At 34.8% G+C, this 22,066-nt stretch overlaps 1 protein-coding gene and 1 long non-coding RNA gene across 2 annotated transcripts; one reads left to right on the top strand and one right to left on the bottom strand.

Annotated features, from left to right (window-relative positions):
* Positions 1-467: 467 nt before the first annotated feature.
* Positions 468-18,919, bottom strand: LOC111373279 (polypyrimidine tract-binding protein homolog 3). The gene is made up of 15 exons (XM_022995783.1): positions 18,779-18,919; positions 17,945-18,011; positions 16,081-16,152; positions 15,916-15,992; positions 15,711-15,792; positions 12,233-12,356; positions 11,870-11,934; positions 11,728-11,777; positions 11,573-11,614; positions 11,429-11,480; positions 11,293-11,329; positions 11,168-11,181; positions 10,750-10,857; positions 10,517-10,660; positions 468-1,089 (listed from the first exon to the last, which is right to left on the bottom strand). Exons 2-15 carry the CDS (start codon positions 17,999-18,001, stop codon positions 700-702), a joined length of 1,314 nt encoding a protein of 437 aa, XP_022851551.1. The 5' UTR covers positions 18,002-18,011; positions 18,779-18,919; the 3' UTR covers positions 468-699.
* Positions 18,920-19,018: 99 nt separating this feature from the next.
* Positions 19,019-20,593, top strand: LOC111373280. Its single transcript, XR_002698931.1, has 2 exons — positions 19,019-20,088; positions 20,253-20,593. It is a non-coding gene; the product is annotated as an uncharacterized LOC111373280 (long non-coding RNA).
* Positions 20,594-22,066: the final 1,473 nt, after the last annotated feature.

The following is a 22,066-nucleotide window of genomic DNA, read 5'->3' as shown; positions in this document are numbered from 1 at the left end:
AAGCATGCATCAAGAAATGTGAGAATGTAAAGCCATTTTTTATAATTTGTAAAAGAGACTTCTTAGCCTTCCTGCGTGAATTTGAATGGTTAAAGTTAATATCTCGAACACCCGTTGATTCAAAATTCAACCTCTTTGATCCGCACTAATTTTCCTTTCAAGGGCAATATTTAGGTTCATAAATCTTAATACACCATAATAGCAACATCCTTGTTCAAAGCTCAAGGTCATTTGATGCTTTGCCTTTCAAGCGAATGGACACACATATTGTCCGTGGAGGGTCATAAATTTGCCACACCACACTGCAATCAAAACAAGACAAGGATGTCCACAAAGATTGCCACTAACAGAACTGATTGCATCCGAAATAGAAGAGGGAAAAAGAAACACACACTTAACAGATCTGTTCAAATGCACAATAAAGGGAAAAGAAACGGAGGTTTTCCGGGGCTGAACAATGCAGCAGCGAACAAATCAGGCGAGATAGAAACGATTGGCTAACAACGTCTTAAAGGCTACTTCAAATATCTGCCTCAAAACCAGACATGATGTGCTCTCCAAATGGTACAGGCATTAGAGGTTAAGAAACAAATTATTATTTTTTCAAAATAAGTTACAAGATACAGTCAAAAGTAAGTCGACGGAAAAGGAAATATACTGTCTACAACTTCATTCATTGTTTTACAGTAGAAGGTGCCCTCATATGGTTTGTAGCTGAGAGAAGGAAATCCGAATGGTTGCACCACCAAGGGATGTGGCATGCTTGCACACAAGGGCTTCTGTAGCCTGTTCCTCATTTTCAAAAAGGATAAGAGCTTGCTTCTTTCCATTCATCTCAAATAGTTTTGTACTAACAATTGTGCCATGCTCGTCCAAATGAGTTACAATTTCCTCTTCAGTCACATCCTGAGGAAGGGTGGAAACGTGGATCATTTTTGTAGGTGAGCAACAGTATCGATAATTTTTGGCAGCATTTCGATTGAATCGGTTGAGATTTGAGTTTGAATATTCATGGGTGTCAGCTCCAGTTGTAATGTTTGGATGCTTTGAAAAATTGACCTCCAAGTGCTTCCCAAACAGCATGGCCCCCTTAATATTGGAATTTCAGTGACAGACATCCAAGATAAAAGTATCAATAGTCAAAATATTCTAACGTTGAAAGCAGCAAGTAAACATATTCAGGAATAAAAATGGAAATTCATGCATGTTCCAGGGCCATAATCATCAAGAGAGCAATATAAATAGCTAAATTTCCTGGAATTAAAGCAACCTACAGGTCAGGGTGATGGAGATGGAGACGAAGTATTTAAAATTCTAATTGACTTATAATTTATCTCCATCAATTTTTTTTTTTCCAGCAGAAAGTGAAAACAGATGTATTGATTGCTGTTTTTCAGATTTTATTTTTACTTTTTTGGTGCTAACTAAGAACAAATAACGAAAAAATTGGAGGAAAAAAAAATTGCTGCCACCGCCGACACGAATTCTTGTATTTAGCGCTTTTTTTTTTTTTTTTTGGGTGCATGTGTATGAAAGTATTTATAGGGCTTGGATGGATGGTGAAAGGTGGCGATTTGTGAAACTTCAACATACACATTCATCGCCACCCACAACCATAACCCAACCTCATTCGTCACGACCGCCTTGTTCGCCGCTAGTTCGGCATCAAACTTAGCCTCTCTTCTTGTCTGCAGCATATGCTATCGATGTCACCTAGCAATTGCATCGCCATGTAACATAAGTTGCCCCTCCAAGACACAAAACACTAATGAACTTGGTTTGGTGGTGAAGTATTCGGACTGAATGGGCCTGTTGTGGGTTGAGTTTGGAGGTTGGGCCAATTGCATATGGATAAAGGTTTACAGGCAATGGGGTTGTAAATGATTGTTACGCTTAGCTTAGGCTTTACAGGGCTATTATAGGATTTAAGGGTCTTAGACTTTGGAAGTAGGTTTAGGATAAGGAATACAGCCCCCGCATCCAAAAAAAAAATTGCGGGCCCAGCTTGGTGTACGAGTAAAACCCTTCGGATAATAGTGCTGGGAATAGGTATGGATCAGCACAAAAATTTCCTTGGTCAAGACAAAAGATCGAGCTTCTTAGATTACGACGTACCAATCTACCTCGTCAAAGTCCAATTCTCTCAAGCTTCAGCAAGGGAGAAATGATGGATACACAATTATGATAAAGATAAAGTATTTAGATATTATTTTAGAAGTAGAATTTAATTATAACGACAAAATTAGGCCCCAGTACTGTCCATTTATTAAAAAAATGATTAATACACTTTCAATTTCTTAAGTTTTCATTATACATTAATTAACCATAGATATTACGGTAAGAAGAAAACCAAATAGAATCAGCCTCAACCAAACCCTAAATCTATAATTTCTTTCAATTGACTTTAGATCAATACGTTGGTGTTTCAGGCCAACCAGTCCTCGTCATCGTCGCAATCCTTGTCATCATGGCAACTGATGTTTCCAGCTCCAATTTCAGGTATAAAGAACATATTGGCATCGATGAGAATTACGGAGGACAAGATAACAAGGATCCATTGCATGTTCCGAATTGATACGGATCAATTAGAAGAGAAGATCCAAAACTAATTAGAAAATGGAAGGAATATGAAGTATGCGCGAAAACACACTGGATGTACAAAAATGCGTATAACCTTCAACTCGGTTGTCGAAGTTTCTCCATGAATACAATCCAGAAATGTCTTTCAATTCTGCACAAGTTTGTCGGATGACTTTATCGAACTTTGAGAGTCAAACTCGATTGTTTAAGGATCCAATTTTGCGTTTTTATGTTTTGAATTAGTTTAAGGACATTTTCGTTATTTATAATATTTTAGTTTTATTCAGATTTGTTTTGTAATTTTCTAGTTTATTTGGATTGGCCTTTAGAATTAGAGTTTTGTTTTGATTAGGAGCTTATTTTATGCCTATAAAAGCACATCCATTTTAAAATAAATACATTAATTATAATGTGAAATTTCACTTTCTAATCTTGTTCTTAATTGAACAGAATTTATCAAATATTTGTGGCATTCAATCTATCTGAACTTATCAAAGATTCGTACTCTTTTGTGGCATTCAAAAACTTAGTAGCAAAGTTTATAGTTTTTGTGATCAAGGGGTCAAGTCCTTCCATAACTTTGGTTCCTTGATTCAATAAATCAATGGGTTAAGCTTCAAATCGGGATTTTAGCTTTCTTTGGTTGTGATTCAATCTTTCACGGGTTTCAAAGCTACTATTACTACGTGGGTCCGCATCAAGCACCTACACCGTCAAGGCCGTAGTCAATCCAAGAATCTTGAATAAGATCGTTTACATTAAGCCTCCTAAGTACATATATTCATTCAATGAACTTATTGCTTTGTGGGAGAAAAAGATCAGCAAAACTTTGGAGAAAGAATATGCTTTAGAAAAACAGCTCGTGACAAAATCAATGGTGAGCAATATTACTTTTGTTGAAATCTTGATATTCTTTATCAATGCTTTATGAAAATTAATCTTGTTATTCTCATGCATCATTGCAGAATCTTCGATCCATGTCAACGTTATACTTTAAATCAACTAAATTTTTGCGTAAGGTGACCAGACCTATTTTGAGATTGAGACATCATTCGAGCATGAGGCTTCGGAGCTCTATCTAGATGTCAAATACACCACAGCTGAGGGATACCTCAATCAATTTGTTTGAGATGTGAGAACTGAGAAGTGCCTATTAAGTTAGTATCAGATTTTGGGAACTTGTGAGGTGTAACTTCTATATGAAATGTTTGTTTCCTTGATCTTTAGTTGTTGCATGACTTTGTTTTCTACTATTTTTGGGTAGTAATTATTTGATGAAAAATATTAGAATCCTTTGTGAAATCATGGTTAATGTCTTCCAGAAGTACTATATTCTCTTAAAAGATTTTGAATAGGCAAAAGATTTGTTCGTTGTAATAGAAAAAATTCTGGAACCGAGAGCAGATAAAAAAATCTTTCAAATAAGCGATTCTCTTTATACTACACAAAGGATAGCCTTACTGTGATGGAGTTCTGTAATAAGCTCAAAGGAATTGTCGATGACCCTCCTGCTGCCGATCACTCGATGAAGTTAAGTTTTTGTCTTATGAATAACATCGAAAGGAATTCCAGAGCTCCCAATTGTCAAGAAACTTTGTTGGTGCCCAAAATTTTAAATCTGATCAAAATTCATTTCCCTACTCTGAGATTGGTGTCAAAATGTCTTAAATATTTATAGCTGGTGTTCAATATTAGTTATCACTCCTTTGAGTTGTCACTATTTTTAATATTTATCACTTTTTAATTTTTTTTGGGGTCCCCAGCTGGTGTTCAATATTAGTTATCACTCCTTTGAGTTGTCACTATTTTTAATATTTATCACTTTTTAATTTTTTTTGGGGTCCCCAGCTGGTGTTCAATATTAGTTATCACTCCTTTGAGTTGTCACTATTTTTAATATTTATCACTTTTTAATTTTTTTTGGGGTCCCCTTATTGAATAACTTACAAATCCAAGTTAATATGTGAGTTAACAGAAGTGAAACATAATCACAAAGAGACATGGAAAAAAAATAGCCACCACCTGGATCTATTCTAAGGTTTTGATTGGTGTTAAATATCATATCACTTTTTTTTAGTATTAGTCATTTTTTTCTTTAATTTCTGTCACTTTATTGACTTGCTTTCTGATGAGGACATCTACTTTTTATTTATGTTTAGTTCGACTTTATTTATGTTTTATATTTTATTTATGTAATTGAGCTTGTGTTGGCCCAAGCCCAAGTTCATTCTACTTAGAGTTTTAGTCTTTACTATTTAAACCTAATTGCGATGTAATTTCATTAGTTTTTGATGAATTGAAGAATATTTTGGTGGTTTGTTGCCTATAGCTTCTCCTTCCTCCCACTCTCCTCCATGAATTTCTACTTCTTCTCTGCTTTCTCCCCCCATTCTCTCTGGTTCTCCCCTCTTTCTTGTTTCTTCTTTCTATTTTTTAATTCGTCCTACATCAAATTTGATATCAGAGTCAAAATTTGGATAATTTTTCATCCACAATCCAAAACTTTCATCCTATCCTCTTCCCAAAAAAACTTGTGGAACAGCACACAAAAAAAAATTGTTGTAAGGCAGCAGTTTTCTTGTTTAATTTTCTTTCTAGTTGATTAGAAAAAAAAAAAGGAGTCACTGTTCACGAGTATTGTTCACACTCGGAATTTCAGTTTTTTTTAAGATTTTTCAGCAATTTCATCAAAAAAAAAAAAAAAAAAAAAGTTACTGTTCACGGATACTGTTCACACCCGAAATTTCATTTTTATTTATTTATCATTTTCTGCAGTTCCCACAAAAAAATAAAATAAAATAAAAATTCAGTTTTAGAGATTTAGGCGTTTGCTGCTGCTAAGTGTGCTGTTTCATAAATTTCATCCCTAACAATCAAACCCTACTTACATTCAGCCTACATACAAGATCAACTCACTTTACGTTAACCCAACCCTATAATAATCCATATATCCACATATAATTATTACCCGCGAGCCCATTCCTCTTATCAAGGCATTTGGGCCATAAACTAGTGGCCCAAATTACTCCCAATCTTAGTTAAAACCCACTCTCATTTAATCCAATTCAAACCCACTCCCCAAACACCAGCTGGCTAATCTCTACAACAGGATCCAAACCCTTTCCCATCTGGCCCAGTCCCAAATGTCTAACCAAACCCGATTATAACCAATCCATTAACATCAAATACCCCACAGTTTCACCCGATTCTTTTCTCACAGCCACTCTCTTGCCGCTGCCGCCTCCAATCACCATCACGCCACCACTTCATTATCTATTGTACCCAGGCATCCAGAACACTACCGCTTCATTGCCATAGGCCGCCGCCGCCACCACCACCAACCCAGGATCATACACTTCCACCACAATTACCACACTCATATTTCTTCGTCCATCTCAACAATCTAAAAGCCATAGTCACCACTCACAGTTTTACGTCCATACCAAAACCAGCACAAGTTACAGTCAACAGGGCTAAAACCATTGGACACGAAGGGAAGAACAGAAGCATAGTTGGGGCTCATAAGCCAGCAATTCAGATCAATCGGCATACAAATAATCAAAACTAAACAACAGGGAGTCCTTGATCTCTATTTTGTATTGGTTTATACTACTGCTTCATTTTTAAAATTGCATCAATTAAATTCTTGTGCTGCTGTTATCGTGATAATTTTAGCTTTAAATCCCACTTGATCGAAACCATTAATCGAATTGACACCAGTGATCGAATTGACTTCCATTGTTCCCCACTTAAATTGATTGGAGAATTTGACTAGTGTGTTGACCCTTGCTTTGCCATTTTATATGTACCAGCAGTATTAGCTTATTTTGGATTTAATTATTCCCAATATTTAAAATTAAATAAAAAAAATTGGTACAAGTTATTTTTCATTGCTTGCACGTATTGTTCACTGATCTCATCATAGCACATCATTTAGCTGGTATTATATTGCATGTAGTAGCGTAGTGGTCGTCTTATCGTCTCCATTTCCAATCCATTGACCATGGATCCATCCCAATTTGATGCACTCACTAGACAATTAGCACAACTTTCTACTAGCCTATCGGCTGTCCAATCAGATATAACTGCTACTCGTGAGGAGAGATACCCTAGCTGCTAAGTTGAGCAATTTTAAGCGAAACCCTCATTTGACTGACACTAATTTTGAAGCGTCTCATAATAAACAATATCATCGTGAACAAAGTGATCAAGAATATTTTCGACGCGATCGTAGGAATAGGGATCAGGTTCGTGAGCGAGAACAAGGCCATGGTCATCATGGTACTCATTCTCTTCCTCGTCGTAAGAGCGTTTCTTTAGAGACATTGACTTAGATATTCCTACTTTCGATGGTTGCTTAGATCATGAAATTTTTACCCAATGGAACACCCTTACACAAGAGAATCGGCTAGTAATTGAGTACATTGCTCAATTTGAGGAATTTCGATTGAAATGTCATGTCGTTGAGGATGAAGCCCTGAATTTAAGTAGGTTTATACAAGATCTACGAGATGAACTTAGGCGTGAGCTTTTCTTTCGAGGCATCACTACTCTTAATCAAGCTTACTCTTCAGCTCGGGACTACGAGTTACTTATTAGTACTGTCTATTAAAAGCGTGATCACCATCGTTCACCCATCTCATTAGCATCATCTCATCATAAGTCTATCATAGAGCCTTCCCAGTCTAGTGTTCCTTGCCTTTGGAAAAACAAGTGTAAAGGTCGTGATAGCCCAAGGTCATCTTCTTCATGTAGAAAGCGTAATAACAATCATCCTTCGGTTTCATTGGCTCCACTTCCTCCTGTTAAGTCCCTTCTAGGACCTCCCCCGTCTAATGTTCCTCCAATTTTGGAAAATAAGGGTATAATATTTGAAACTCCAAAGACTTCTCACTTGCTATGCATTAGCTGTAAAGGTTGTGATAGCCCAAGGTCATCTTCTTCATGTAGAAAGCGTAATGACAATCATCCTTCGGTTTCATTGGCTCCACTTCCTCCTGTTAAGTCCCTTCTAGGACCTCCCCCGTCTAATGTTCCTCCAATTTTGGAAAATAAGGGTATAATTTTTGAAACTCCAAAGACTTCTCACTTGCTATGCATTAGCTGTAAGGACTTTGGCCACATCTCTTCCAAATGTCCTAACCGAGCCTTATTCATAGAAGAACGAAAGAATGCAATAGAAGAGTCGTTAGAAGATCTAGCATATGACCCTAAACTTGAAGATTTTGATGATGATAGTGAGGACACCTCAGGTGGCATCCAAGCTCTTCTTGGGACTCCAAATTCTGTATCCCATGATTTCACTAGTCACTTTTGGAGAACCCATTCTCCTATGGTTAACACTAAATCGAAATTGTCCACTGCAGACCAACCTCAGACTGATAGTCAAAATGAAGTCGTTAACCAAAGTCCTAGCAATTTATTCAAGTCTCTAGTCCAGAAAAATCTTGAGAATTGGGACATGATCCCCACAACTGTTCACATTGCATATAACAATTCTATGAATCGGCCTCTAGGTCTAAATCCATTTGAAATTGTTCATAGTTATAAGTCTAGGTGGTCGTTAGATCTTATTCCCATGTCCCCGCATGCTAGTGTGTCATTGTCAGCTGAAGCATTTGTATATCATCTTCATGACTTGCATATTGAGATCAATAAACAACATGACACAAGTAATGCATTATATAAACTTCAAGCTGATTCGCATAAACGATATTTTAAATTTAATATTGGGGATTATGTTATATTGCAAGCTTATAGTACTGGTCCTTTAAAAATTTTAAAGCATGTTGGTTCAAATGCACATGTCATTGCCCTTTCATCACATTTTGGCTACTACTCTGGTTTAAATATTGAGGACTTCATTACTTACAAATACCGTGTTACTTCCTTTGATGATTTATTTCTACTTAGCTTTATGGACCTCTAACTTGACTATGTTGATATTTCTGCTTCAATACCATTTATCACAGCACACAAAGATAAAATTGATGTTATTTTAGATGAACGTGTTGTATTGACCAATGATGGCAAGATTCAGTACTTCCTTGTTTGTTGGGTAGATCGACGTGCTTCTTATGCTTCTCATTATATACAATCATGTGAAAATCTTGAAAATGAGGTGCATGAGTATTGGTTATTTGGAGTCCAGTATCAGTACTTGGTTAGAAGGAAAGATCGCCCCCCTTGGTCAGATCATATTCTTGGGAATAAGCTACAATTTTCAGTACTATCAATCATGGAATTTCGTTACTTGGTTCGTCAGAAAGATCGTCTCCCGTGGCTTGACGCATTTGAAGTATCAGATTGACTGCAGCCTATACTATCTATCAACTCGACAGGGTCGAGTTTTTCTCCCATCCCGGAAGAGTTGATGAGGACATCTACTTTTTATTTATTTTTAGTTCGACTTTATTTATGTTTTAGATTTTATTTATGTAATTGGGCTTGTGTTGGCCCAAGCCCAAGTCCATTCTACTTAGGGTTTTAGTCTTTACTATTTAAACCTAAATGCGATATAATTTCATTAGTTTTTGATGAATTGAAGAATATTTTGATGGTTTGTTGCCTATGGCTTCTCCTTCCTCCCCCTCTCCCCCATGAATTTCTACTTCTTCTCCGATTTCTCCCCCATTCTCTCCGGTTCTCCCCTCTTTCTTGTTTCTTTTTTCTATTTTTTAATTCGTCCTGCATCACTTTCATATTTAATGCCACAGAAAGAGAAATGGGCAAAGATGATGAGACTATGATACATGCAATGATTGAGTGTCAAATGAAAGAAATTTATGATAGAGGTAGGGATGAAGATATATTTGATGAGACAAGGATAACCTGTAAATGGCATTGAAAATGACTGATGATAATGATTTGTATATAAATGACAAGCTTTGATAAACAGTGATGGTGTTTATACAATTTTCTTCTATATTTGCATTTAGTGACCTTTCATTAAAAAGTGAGATAGCATGTTGTGTCACCTTTTAATTAGAATGTCAAACAATCAATTTCTAATAGAAAAATACATCTTTGGCTAAGCTTTCAATTTGCTTATAAGAATTTCTTTTAGATGTTAATTTATTTTGTATTGTGTTAGATGTGAATTAAGCTTTTATGTAGAGAAGGGAAAGTTACACTATCTACATAAGGGAATAGGGCTGTGAAGCTTTCCTCACGCTTAGCGCTTGTTTGGCACCTTGTGTTATAAGGGGCATGATGATGTCATCCTCACCTTTCTCCGACTTATCACCGACAGTCTGAGTTATCCCTTCCCTGCCCCCATCGAGAAATAAGCCAGCAACTTGTTCGGAATAGGTTTTGGCTTGCCCCTTTCTTCTTATTAGTAATTCACCTTTTAATTAAAAAGCGACATACATCACTTATAACCAATGTCCCTTTTTAATAAAAAAGTCTCACTTAACTTTACAAGTTTAGATTTTATTTTATTTTATTTATTTTTTAAATTTCCAAAACACATTTTACACGATTTTTCAAAAGACCTCTCTAATTCTGCAAGTATTTGTGCAAGTTGCCAATATTTTATTTATATTAGATTAAATTAGATTTAATATCTTGATAAATTCCTAGACTGTGGTAATGGATCATTTGACTTTAATTAGTTGCTCTATAAAATTAGGGCTTATTTATTGTAATATTCAACCCTTGATTATATGAATAAATTAATATCTTATTTTGCCATCAATTCTTCTCTTTTTTGGCCCCCTTTCTTTCTGTTCGTTGTCTTGTTCGTTAACAAATTTTATACTCTTGCATCACAGGGCCTTAGCCTAGTGGATTCCTAACCCTTTCCATTCCTATCCACACTTTCATGACCAGATATTTATTTAAAATGGGCCCAGCTCAGTCAACAGAAAAACCAGCAGCATTTATGTAGAAATCTAACCAGAAAACATAAAAATTTAGAAAGAATTATGCTGACCTTCAAAAAGTGCACAGCCAATTCAGCTTGAAAGCCATCACCCATCTGAACTAATGCATGATCTGGTTTATTTCGGAGAAGTTTGATTCTAACAATATTTCCATATATTGAGAATAGATTAAAAAGCTTGTCTTCATCTATTCTCTGCAAAAAAAGAAGGTATTACCAGGATGATGGCTGGATTATAACACAATTGAAACTCATGAGAACAGTAACGATAGAGGGAAACTTACATCAGAATTCAGATTAGATACAAGAACTGTGCACCTGTCATTTGTACCAGTTATCCCAGGAGGCAAACCATTTCCAAAGGCAGCAGCAATAGCAGCAGCATTGCCCATCTACATTTTAAGACAGCACAATAAACAAAGATCCAGGGCAGTTACTATTAGCATCCTCACCAAATGTTTCCATATATACATTAATTCATGGGTAAAATTAGATAGAGAACTCTTATCGGTTAGAGAGCCATATGATGGCAAGAGAATAAAGGGATAAAAAAAGTTAAAAGGAGAACAGGGATAAACAATGCCGCAAGCCTCATATTAGGCAACTGTTTGAGACAGATATAATTGTGAAGGGTGGTAAAGACCACTTGAAATGTGTTTGAATATATCCGTTATGCCGTAACACGGTCAGCACAGTACTCACCTGTGGAAATCCAGCTGGAAAGGGAAAGGTGAAAAAAGAAAAGAGAAGATATCAGATAAGTGTGAATGAGAAGGAAAATAACAACATATTGCTAACAAGACGTATCAATAAAATTAATTATGCACCTGCATGGGCATACATTTCTCCGTCTCCATATCCAGGCTGGTGCATAAAAGGGGGAAAAGAGAGAATTTCTAATCAGAAAGCAGAATGAATGAAAAAAGTCATATGGCTTGAAAAGCACAGAGAGCATGGATTTACCTGAGAAGATCTTCCCTTCTGTTCTGAAGGCAAAGAAGGGTTCGTGAAATCCCTATTCAAAGAACAGATTAAGCAGTCTTCTTGCAAATAGCAGCACAGTTACCCACAAAACCGAATGACACAACAGGTAATTGACCAACCTACCTAGAACGTTCATTATTGTAGTTCACTTGCAATTCATCTAGGCTGGATCATGAAAGCAATTTAGTAAGTTTCTATCACAGCATAAAGTTGTGGGAACAAATGCACCAAAAAACTCAAGACCCAAAACACCAGCTGGCAGATGGAAGTGTACTTACTTTGAGAATTGAATGTCCAGCTGACAGCAACCATCGTATATATTCCGTCCCTATAAAGAAGTTACTAGTGACAAACTTCTTTTTTTGCAATCAAGTGTAAGCCAATACAATCCATGTCAGTAGAATATAACAGACAGAATACCTGAAGAGAGTTCCTTGCAGAAATAGCACTTTGATGTAATTGATACTGAATTAAAGCTTGGAAACCTACAAAATTTGCAGAATTAGAAAAATCTCATAAACTAATATATATATTAAAAAATTAAACAAAATAGGGATTAAGAATGCACCATGTTAAATTAGTATCTAACACTCCAAGCACAAGAAATAGGAAACGTTTATATATCAAATCCCAAATAAATCGATCAATTCTTTATGAAAGTGGAAATACATATAAGGAATAGAAGTGTTTCCTCGAAAGCCAAACTCAATAAGACAATTGCATGCATCCAACTCAAATAAAATTAAGAAAGTGAGAAAAGAGAGAAAATTTTGAGATGCTAACCAGCCGACTTCTGAAACGTGACAATCTTCTCCACAAACCCATGAGGAGAAAAAACTTGATGCAGCACTTCCACAGTTATAGGATATAGCATGTGATGTATTGTAACTAAGAGAATTCGATTAGGCTGTGTATCCAGAGAGAACCCAACAGCAGACCAGCATAGAGACAGAATAGAGAGAAGAGCCCAACAGCAGACCAGCACAGAAACAGGAGAGAGAAGAGAAGGGAATGAATAGAGCAGAATATAGACAGAGAAAAGGAGAAAGAAACAGGGATAACAGTACTAGAAAAATAACAACTAAACGTAATCATACAGAGAATAAGCAATCAAGAATGACCTATGGTACTCGATAATCTATCACTACCCTTGAGCCCAATATCTATCAACATGTGCATATAATAAGCCCCAATTCAGATTTCCAAAAAATAGGACAGAGAGGGGAAAATCAGCAGTAGATGATCTCAGACACCCCAACAAGTAACAAGTAACAGGACTAGAAGTACTCCAAAATATCATATTCAGGCTATCAAGAAAGATTTCCAGTCCAGAGAAAACTGATCCATAGATTTTTACATCAACAATGGGATACCTAGAGTGAAAAACAAACATTTGTGTTCATGGACTAAAGACTATTCCATTTATCCAGAACCTGTACCCTGAAATTCTTAATTTTAGTCCTCTGCAAGACCAACATCTCCGATTCCCCGGGAAAATAAGAAAAAGAGAAGAAATGAGGAATAAAAGAAAAACCATTAAAGAAAATATTTTTTTGTTAAAAATCATAAACCCTGTATGAACTGCTGAAATTTTAACAAGACCCTGATGAAGCAAATAAAAAGAAAAAAAAGGAAATCAGAATATGTACAAGATAGAAGACACCAAAGGTCACAAGTATGCATATAATAGTTGGGCAAAGTCATAGCCATGGTTAGAGGGAGGTTCACACGACCGGTTGTTGTGGTCTATGACACACTAATACGGACACGAGCATTCCACATGATATGTGTCAGATACACCCCATGTGATTTTCAAAAAGTACTGACACGTCACCTACACGTTAATTAAATTCTTTAAAATTTTTCATTTATATAGTATAAATTTAGTTTCATACTTGTTATTAATTTTTCTTATTGAAATCTTTTAAATATAAGTATTTATTTGTTATTTACTAATAACTTTGAGTTAATATTTTTAATTGAAAAAGAAAAATATCTATGGTAGAGTGTTCGAGGAGTGGGTATCAATACATGTCGATCTTGGATACACTACCCTAGTTGAAGTGTACGTGCTATGGGTTGTGGCTAATAAAATACATAATGCAAACATTACGACAAAAAATTATTGCTTCCAGATAGCATGTATTCCAAGAACTCTAGTTAATGTGAGGGTATGCCATTGGGTTGGATAAATCAGCCATGCAATATACTCAGTAGAATTCCAATGTTTTAGTTTTAGACTACCGAAAAGATGTCGCCATGGAAATTTCAGCATGTAAATATATCAATAAAATCATGCAAATCAATTATTATCATATAAAGGAATGTTTCTGAAGTCTCTGCCCAACTGCTTTATTTAACCAACAATATATAATATCTAATATACCAACTTCTAACACATACATAGCACCAGGATCTCTATGTCTGCTTAATCTTGTGCTAAAGTTTTATTCTTCAGATATCAAATTAGATGAACAACTAGATCTCCATTATTACCTTTCTATTAAGTAATGTGCCCATAATTTGTGACTCATATGCCAACCCATCATCTAAACCATAATAATGAGCATTTTCATGCATAAATGCAATTCCAACTTTACCTTTCAATGCGATGTCATTTTATTCAAGCCATGATTCCAATAGAAGCAATGTCTAAAAGAGAGTCATTCTTATCCTACACTACATTAAGGGTATGTTTGAATTTGAGAGAAAGGGAGGGTGGTCAAGCATATTTAGAATGTACCATTTCAGTTCTTTAAGTTTGGCTGGGGCTGACCTGTATCATGACCATGATTAAAATCTTGTTCAATTTCTGCCTCTTCCCAGTTTTACTCCTGAAACCAAGACCAACAACTGTAATACCCAAAGGTCCCCCACACTCCAATTAAACACACAGCAACTCACAGGCTTCCCTGACTACTGCTGCTAGCAAGAGAGAAGCTGGCCAGGCCCCTCCACCTCCCAAACCAACACCAAAGCAAACATGGTTGTACACAACCAGAATTTAACACACACAGCCATAAGCCTGTACAGCCACAGCCACCACCCCTTCTCCACAAAACACACAAATCAACATTCAAACATTTACATTCTCCATAGGAAAATATTGGCAATATATTTGCACCATATGGGTCAAATATTTCAATCGCATCGTGATGGTAGAGAAAGATCTACTTGAAGTTAAATACTATGTATTCTAAATCTCAGACATGTGCTTAAGTTTTCGAATGAGAAAGTAATTGTTTACCGGTTGAGTGTGTCGAGGGTTTATGGGGAAAGGGGCATGCACTCTGGGAAAGAACTCTGGGAAAGATGAAGATGAAGCAAAGAATTGTAAGGCTAAAGAGAAGACGATGAAAGGGCAGGATGGGTCATAAGAGAGGCTAAGGGGAAAACCATGTCAGATGAGGAAGGGAGAAAGAAGAATTGGGTACTTGTTCCATTTTTTGCATTTCCATTTTTTCTATTTATCTTCCTATCTTATCAAGTTTTTAATTTTTCTTAAAAGCTTCAGATGAAGTGCTATTTGTGCTTTAATTTGACTTCTAATACCATGAAGGTGTTATTTCTATGTTTCCAGTTCTCTTCTAGCTGGAAGCTCTGAAAAGTATACGGTGTTTCCTATTCTAGTTTCGAGGTTACCCCTTTCCAATTCTTAAGGGGAGTCAATTATTACCTAGGTGTAATTTCAGAGCTTGATAAAGGGCCAACAACTGTTATCTAAGAGCTGCTGGACAGCTTGGCCTAATGCTTTCAAATCCTAAATCGGACCCCCTCCATGTAGCATGGAAAGCATTAGATACCGAAAAGATGATTAAACCAGTCAGCATTCTGAACCAAGTGTTTATTTTATCTTTCATCATAAGTCATCATTTTATGTTGCAAGCATAAAATCTTAAAAGATATACCATCTTATCTTCTATCCTGTAAGTGTACAAAAGGCCACAGATGGGTGACCCACAACAATCTAGCCATTTAATACAAGCAATTGTGAAAAAGTCCATGAGGATCTAAGTAACATCTCCATTCTTGAATAGAAGTAGCCATATAATGTCACCAGATAATCTTGTCAATCTGTTGTTTACTTTTGTCCCGGAACCTCCAGGTAAGAGGGTCCTACTCATGCTCCCAACAACGAGGAGTATTATGCAAAACTTTACTACTAGAAAGACAACATGCTCCTGGGGACTTTAATGCACTTGATCACAACATCAGAAGCAGTGCATCCAAGGAAACTTGTCCCAGACAGCGCAAAACTAACCTCATCTCCTCGTCCTTGAGTATTCTGATCCATTGTCGTTAGTTCTTGATGTGATGAAAATTGAATGTAAACGTTTCTTCCCCTATAAGCAATCAAGATGGAAGACATCAAAATAAACTAGGTAAATCAGGAAAAAACAAGAATACAACAAAATTCTCATCATGGAGTTTCCCATGCAAAAATTAGTATTTAGCTGTTGTGATACCTAATGCTGGGTTGAACATTTGTGTAGAATTGCAATGCAGTAACAGCGGAAGGAACATCTTGCATTTGGAGGAGGGCCTAAAATGTTAGGAAAGAATGGAAATATCAAAAATAAATAACTTTTAAAAAACATAAAGGTTCACAGGCCATATGTTCATAAAAAAACCTGATTCTTGGCTCGAAGCATTACAAGCTTCGTGATAACTCCAAATGGCTGGAATAGCTGAAGCAAATCGTTCTGAGGAAAAAACATAGAATGGCATTTGCCACTGTAAGTAGGAGATACTTTATTTAAAAAAATGTAATGGAGAGCAATACATATTATAAAAGGTTTAGAAATACAATACCTACATCAATTATGGCATCAAGGTTCTCAAACTCAGAGAGAGCTTTAATGGAGATATAATAACGAGATGTTGCTAAAAAATGGCTGAAATAAATATTCAGGACTTTTTGGATGATGCTTATTCAAACAATTGAATCATACACAACTAAGTTCTTCTTGTCATCATAGCACAATAAAGATAGCTGTACTGATTAGTTAACAGTAGCATTCAATTAGTGCAAATCAGTTTTCTCATTTGAATAACATATTACTTAAAATATATAGAAAAACAGTAATAACTTCAACGGTAAGACGAGAAATAGGGTATAAAAAGATCACATGGTAGAAGTTAAACGGGTTTGAGATGCGAATATGGATTATTAATTTGGCATATGTTAGAAAAGTAGTTTATTAATGTCACTTGCATGTATTTCTAAACAGAAAATTATGTATGACAACAAAGCAATGAGTTTAGGAAGACTTTATTTTTTAATTTAGATAATACCTACTCCATATAATATCTTTATTAGAGGAGTTTTGAATGATCATGCATGGGAAAGAACTTGGGACTTGGACTATGATAAAGCAGATGAAGAATTTTGGATTTGGAGATGAAATGAAGAGGCAACTCTCATTTTGAACTTTGGAATGACTCGTGATTTTGGTATTACTAAAAATGTGCTTTAATAAAAGAGTAGTAGGAGATGGCGCTGAAGACATTCTTGTTAGGTATGGTGGGATGGAAAGGAATGGTGGATGCAGCACTTGGGATGGACACTAACTTTAAGAAGTGATTACAAAAAGTGACGATAGCTTCTAGTGTAAACTTATTCCTAGCGAGAGCCTTCTCCCATAATGTAGGTTTATGGGTCTTGATGTGGTTACTGAAATTGAAAACAGAAACCAAAAAGGTATGTATCCACATAACAAGCTGGTAACCCATACGGTGAAGTGCAAGTAACTTTAGAAAAATAAAAATAAAAAAATTGGACAGTAATATAAAAAAAGAGTTACTTGATGTGGAATGGGGTATTAGTTGCATTGAAAAACCTATTAACTAAGTTATTAGGCGAATCTAAGGATAGAAGCTAACAAATAAGGAAACACGGGGGTGGAGTATTAAAATTAAAAACATATAAGAAATTGTATAATTAAGAAAGCTCCTTACAAGATGTCTCAGAACCCCACCCCCAACAAATAAATAAATAAATTTAAATTAAATCAGGCCAAGTGCACTAAGAATACAAATTAAACAGTTTTGCTTCATCGCAATGAGGCCACTGACCACACAAAGATTGCAGAATTATTCAACAAATTCTTTAATCAAGGCACATCAATCTCTAAAAGTCAACGTAAAAAATTGAACTTAACCTGGCCAAAAAGGATTTGGATTTTGAGAGAAAGAAACATTATAAAACAATTTAAGATGCACAAATAGTTTTTGTACTCTTTATTCTTATAGTAGGAGCTACTAAACGAATATATTATACAACATTGACGAACTAAGCCAGTGATGATGCGTATAATGAACCACAAAGACTCAAATCCATTTACAGTAACTTCATTTCCTTCTAGTATCCATGGAGAATATAGGAATGTACATAAAGATGAAAATTCTTCCAGACATGTATTACGTAAGTACTAAAAAATATGAAAGCACTTTCTGGATGAATAATACATGCAAAGAGAGATACAGATATTATACCTCTGAAATTTCATGTCCAACATTACGAACATGAATGACTTTTGAAGGCTCTGCCATTATCAACAACCTGAAATTGGAAAATGCTCAATAAGCATAACAGGGTGATGTCTTCATACAATGACGTCTCAAGAAGTAACAATCATCAAGAAAATTAGAGCCGGTACTGGGAAAAATAAAAAATTAATAATAACAATTCAATAAAGGTGAAGGTTCAAAAATTTGCAAACCAGTCAGCTTCAACGTATTTCATTTTCAATCAGTAGTTTAACTGCACATTTCATTTGATCTAACAATTAAATACATGAACAGAAGTACATGAAAATGCCGCTACAAAGCCAAATCCCATTTTCGAGAATTCATGAGATACACATAATCCCCAAAGAACCTGAAGATGCAAAATCTAACTGCTAAACATACACACACACACACACACATATATATAATAGCAGTTTTACATTTCAGCTATCATATCAGCTCCATGACGTTATGCATCAGTCAAGAGAGTATCAAGCCTTAAGAAATCCCATTTATAGAGGTTCAAGCCCCTCATCCACCCAGAATTATCACAAACAAGTTCATATGGACAACTCGTCGTCGTTAGAAGTAGTCAACTTTTTACTTCTAAGAGTACTGACACATTCTTGAATCCTTCTTTGTATGAGAAACTGGAAAATGATCAGAATTCGTTGCTAATTGCAAATCCAAGCGTATTAGGGTATCGTGGAAATTTAATCGAAGCATAAGGATATTGTGATCAATACTATCATTTTAGCAGCAAAAATCTTGATGACAGCATATAATGCCACAGATAAGATGAAAAAAATTATGAATTACCTTCCGAACACAAAGAACCGAGAGAGCAGAGAAGCAATTCGGAGAGAGTAAGAAGAGGATTCGATGATTAGGGTTTGCGCTTTTACTTCACCAGTTTGTTACGTTTATACCCTTGAGAATCACTCAAGTAGAGATCGAACCTGCAAAGTAGAAACTGAAAAGGAGGGGTATTTTAGGAATTCAACTATAATGACACTTGTATATATAATGATGCAAAGCGAGGATTTCTAACGCACTACTTGATCTTATCTGAGCAGGCGGCGGTGGAGACGGAGGCTGCGGGGAAGATTGTGAGAATAATATGCTACCCAGCACGCTAAAGTAATAGCGGAGGCTGCCGGAGGCTCTGATTTCTTCACAATTTGTTAAGTCAGTCTTCCCCGGAGCCCCCTTTCACGGCTGTACTGCGATGAAGACTGCCCGCCATCGGAGCCTATTTCATTTTAATGTGGCGATGATGGTTGCGCGGGCTTTTCCCAAATCTATAGTTATTTTTGCCAGATTTATTGTTAGTTCACCTTCTCTGATATATCATTCATTATATTCTTGTCTGTAGCCGAGCATCCCTCAATCGTTATGTGGGTAGCCCTATATTGTTATGTTAAAACTTTCAGTCGATGATATTCTCCACTTTACCCAGTGGATATATTTTGGATCCGCAGCTTTAATTTGTTCAAATCCTGTCTACTAGCTTATGTTTGAATGGAGCTGCTTATTCTGCATTTGTTTGAGTCCCATTCATTTGAATAAATGTGCTATGGAATAGAGATTGACGACGAATGTGTTGTCAAAAAAGAAAATATTTTTTATTTGCGAATCTAGGAATGTGTTGGATAAAAATGGGCATTGTAAAAAAAAAATGTAAAGTAACTAATGGCAAATATGAGCTTAGGTTCTTTGTCTTTTTTTGTTTGAAATGAGATTGTGATGTGTTAAAACTTTTGAGTCTGTCGAATACTTGCATTGCTTATTTCCCCTTGGATTTTTAATTCTTTGTTCCACGTCCTCTTACTGATTACCATGTGTAGTAGAGTAGTTCATTTAAGGTTTGTCTGTCCCCTTTTAATTTTAAAAAGTGTATTATGGAATAGTTCAAATGTGTGATTAAAAATAAAGATAAAGTTTTTGATTTATGTGTAATATTGTTTTAATTAAGAATTTATTGTTGAAAATGAATACTGTCACGGAACAGTTGACAAATAAAGGCTTAATTCTTTCTTTTTGGTTTCAATCGATGTAAACAGATCGTAGAAAGTGCTTGCACAGCACAACCCCCAAGGCAGTGGGATGCAGAGCTGCAAATGTAAAGAGTGAGTTTTATATGAATTTCATCTGTGAAGTATAAGACTGCCATTTTCAGAGGGAATCGATGATGGGTTTTTTGTGTGAATTTCATACCATTTTTTTCAACTTTTGCCAAGTTATTTATTTTTTTTTTTTTGAGTTTCAATGTTGATTATATGAAATTTTGTAGTAATTAGTCACGAGGTTTTAAAATCAACATTATTGAAGATTGATTATCGGGAGGAACTGCAACCAAAGCCACGAAACGAAGTTTAGTGAAATTGTTCTGTTAAAAAGCACAAGGGTACAACATCATTATCAAGTGAAGTAACCACATTGATGTCAACCACAGAACCAAGTAAGTGCAGATGAGGTCTGAGCTATTGACATTTCACATGTAGACTTGTTAAGGTTGAGATTGTATAATAGTAAAGGGACTTTAGGATGGATGACTAAACTGGCAAACCATTAGCCCTTGTTCGAGCTCCATTTTTTCATTAAAATATATTTTCAATGGTGATTTGATTTCAATTACATATTTTTTAATAAAATAATATTACACAAAAATCAAAAAAATTCTTATTTTTTGAACATCACATTTTTTATCTTAACGATATTTCAAAATGCCTTTTTTGGGGGAAAAAAAGGCTCAAATAAATGTTTTATTCCAATTTAGTTTTAAAAAATATTAATGTAAGTACAAATAATAAATTTTGGATAACGTCACCCTTCTTTCATCAAACAAACCTGAATTAATTGTTTCAGTGGCCACTAAATTTAAGTTCATTTTTTCAATTGCTCACTTAAATTTAAAATAAATTTTAGTCACTAAACTTTAAAAAATGTTATAAGTTATTTATTAGTATAATTTTCGTCTCAAATCTCTAACGGAATAGGTGACGTGTCTAATGGAATGCACATGTGGAAATTTTGAGATGGTCAAATTTTGATCACTAAATTTTGAAAAATGTTTCTATTTCTAACGGAACTTTGAAATTGTTGAATTTTGGTCACTGAAATTTGAATAATATATTTTATTATTCATTATAAATTTAAATTTAATTATGCATTTATACAATAAAATATTTCACATCTAAATTCAAAATTTTACTCAATTTTCAATCACATGTTTTTCAAAAAGTTACTATTTTTAGAATTCTTTGAAAAAAAATGATTGTCATCAAAGAGGGGTCTAAAATTTGTTGTTAAAAATTTTTGAATTTAATTTAATTTTTAAAATAAATATATTGTGTGCTTTATTACAATTAGGAGTTACTTCATTTGCATAGCTTTGTAAGCATTGGTTATATTGCTTTGAATGTTTAAATTTAATTAATTAATTTTTTTAGAATTTGAAGCTATTTTCATCATAATATTTGAATTTTACAACGAAACATAATGAATTTGTTAATTTTTAAATAAAATTAAATTCAAAATTTATAGTGAGCAATAGTATATTTTTTTCAAAGTTTAGTGGCCAAAGTTCAAATTTTTTCAAAGTTCAATGATATAAATTTGATTACCTCAAAGTTCAGTGAGTAATAGAAGACATTTTTTGAAGTTTAGTGATCAAAGTTCGATCATCTCAAAGTTTAACGGTATGATAGGATGTCACATGTGCATTTCGTCGGCTACGTTATCAATTCCATTAGAAATTTGAGACGAAATTTATGCTAACGAGTAATATATAATATTTTTCAAAATTTAATGGTTAAAATTTGACATTTTAAACTTTAATGAGCAATCAAAGATATGGATTTAAGTTTAATGATCAAAATTTGACATTTTAAATTTCAGTGAGCAATTGAAAATATGAACATAAATTCGGTGACTATTGGAACGATAAATTCAACAAAATTTTGCTATCAACACTAAAAATGAACAATTCTTGATTTTTCATATTCCCATAAATTTCTTTCCTTATGTCCTTGTTTGAGTCACATTATTTTTATAAGAATGCGTTTTTAAATAGTGTATTGATAGGAAATGTGTAGTTAAAAAAGA

This window comes from Olea europaea, unplaced genomic scaffold, assembly GCF_002742605.1.
Source record: "Olea europaea var. sylvestris unplaced genomic scaffold, O_europaea_v1 scaffold1107, whole genome shotgun sequence".
NCBI lineage: Eukaryota > Viridiplantae > Streptophyta > Magnoliopsida > Lamiales > Oleaceae > Olea > Olea europaea.
The sequence above is the reverse complement of the archived record's forward strand: the minus strand, read 5'-3'. Positions and strand labels throughout refer to the sequence as shown.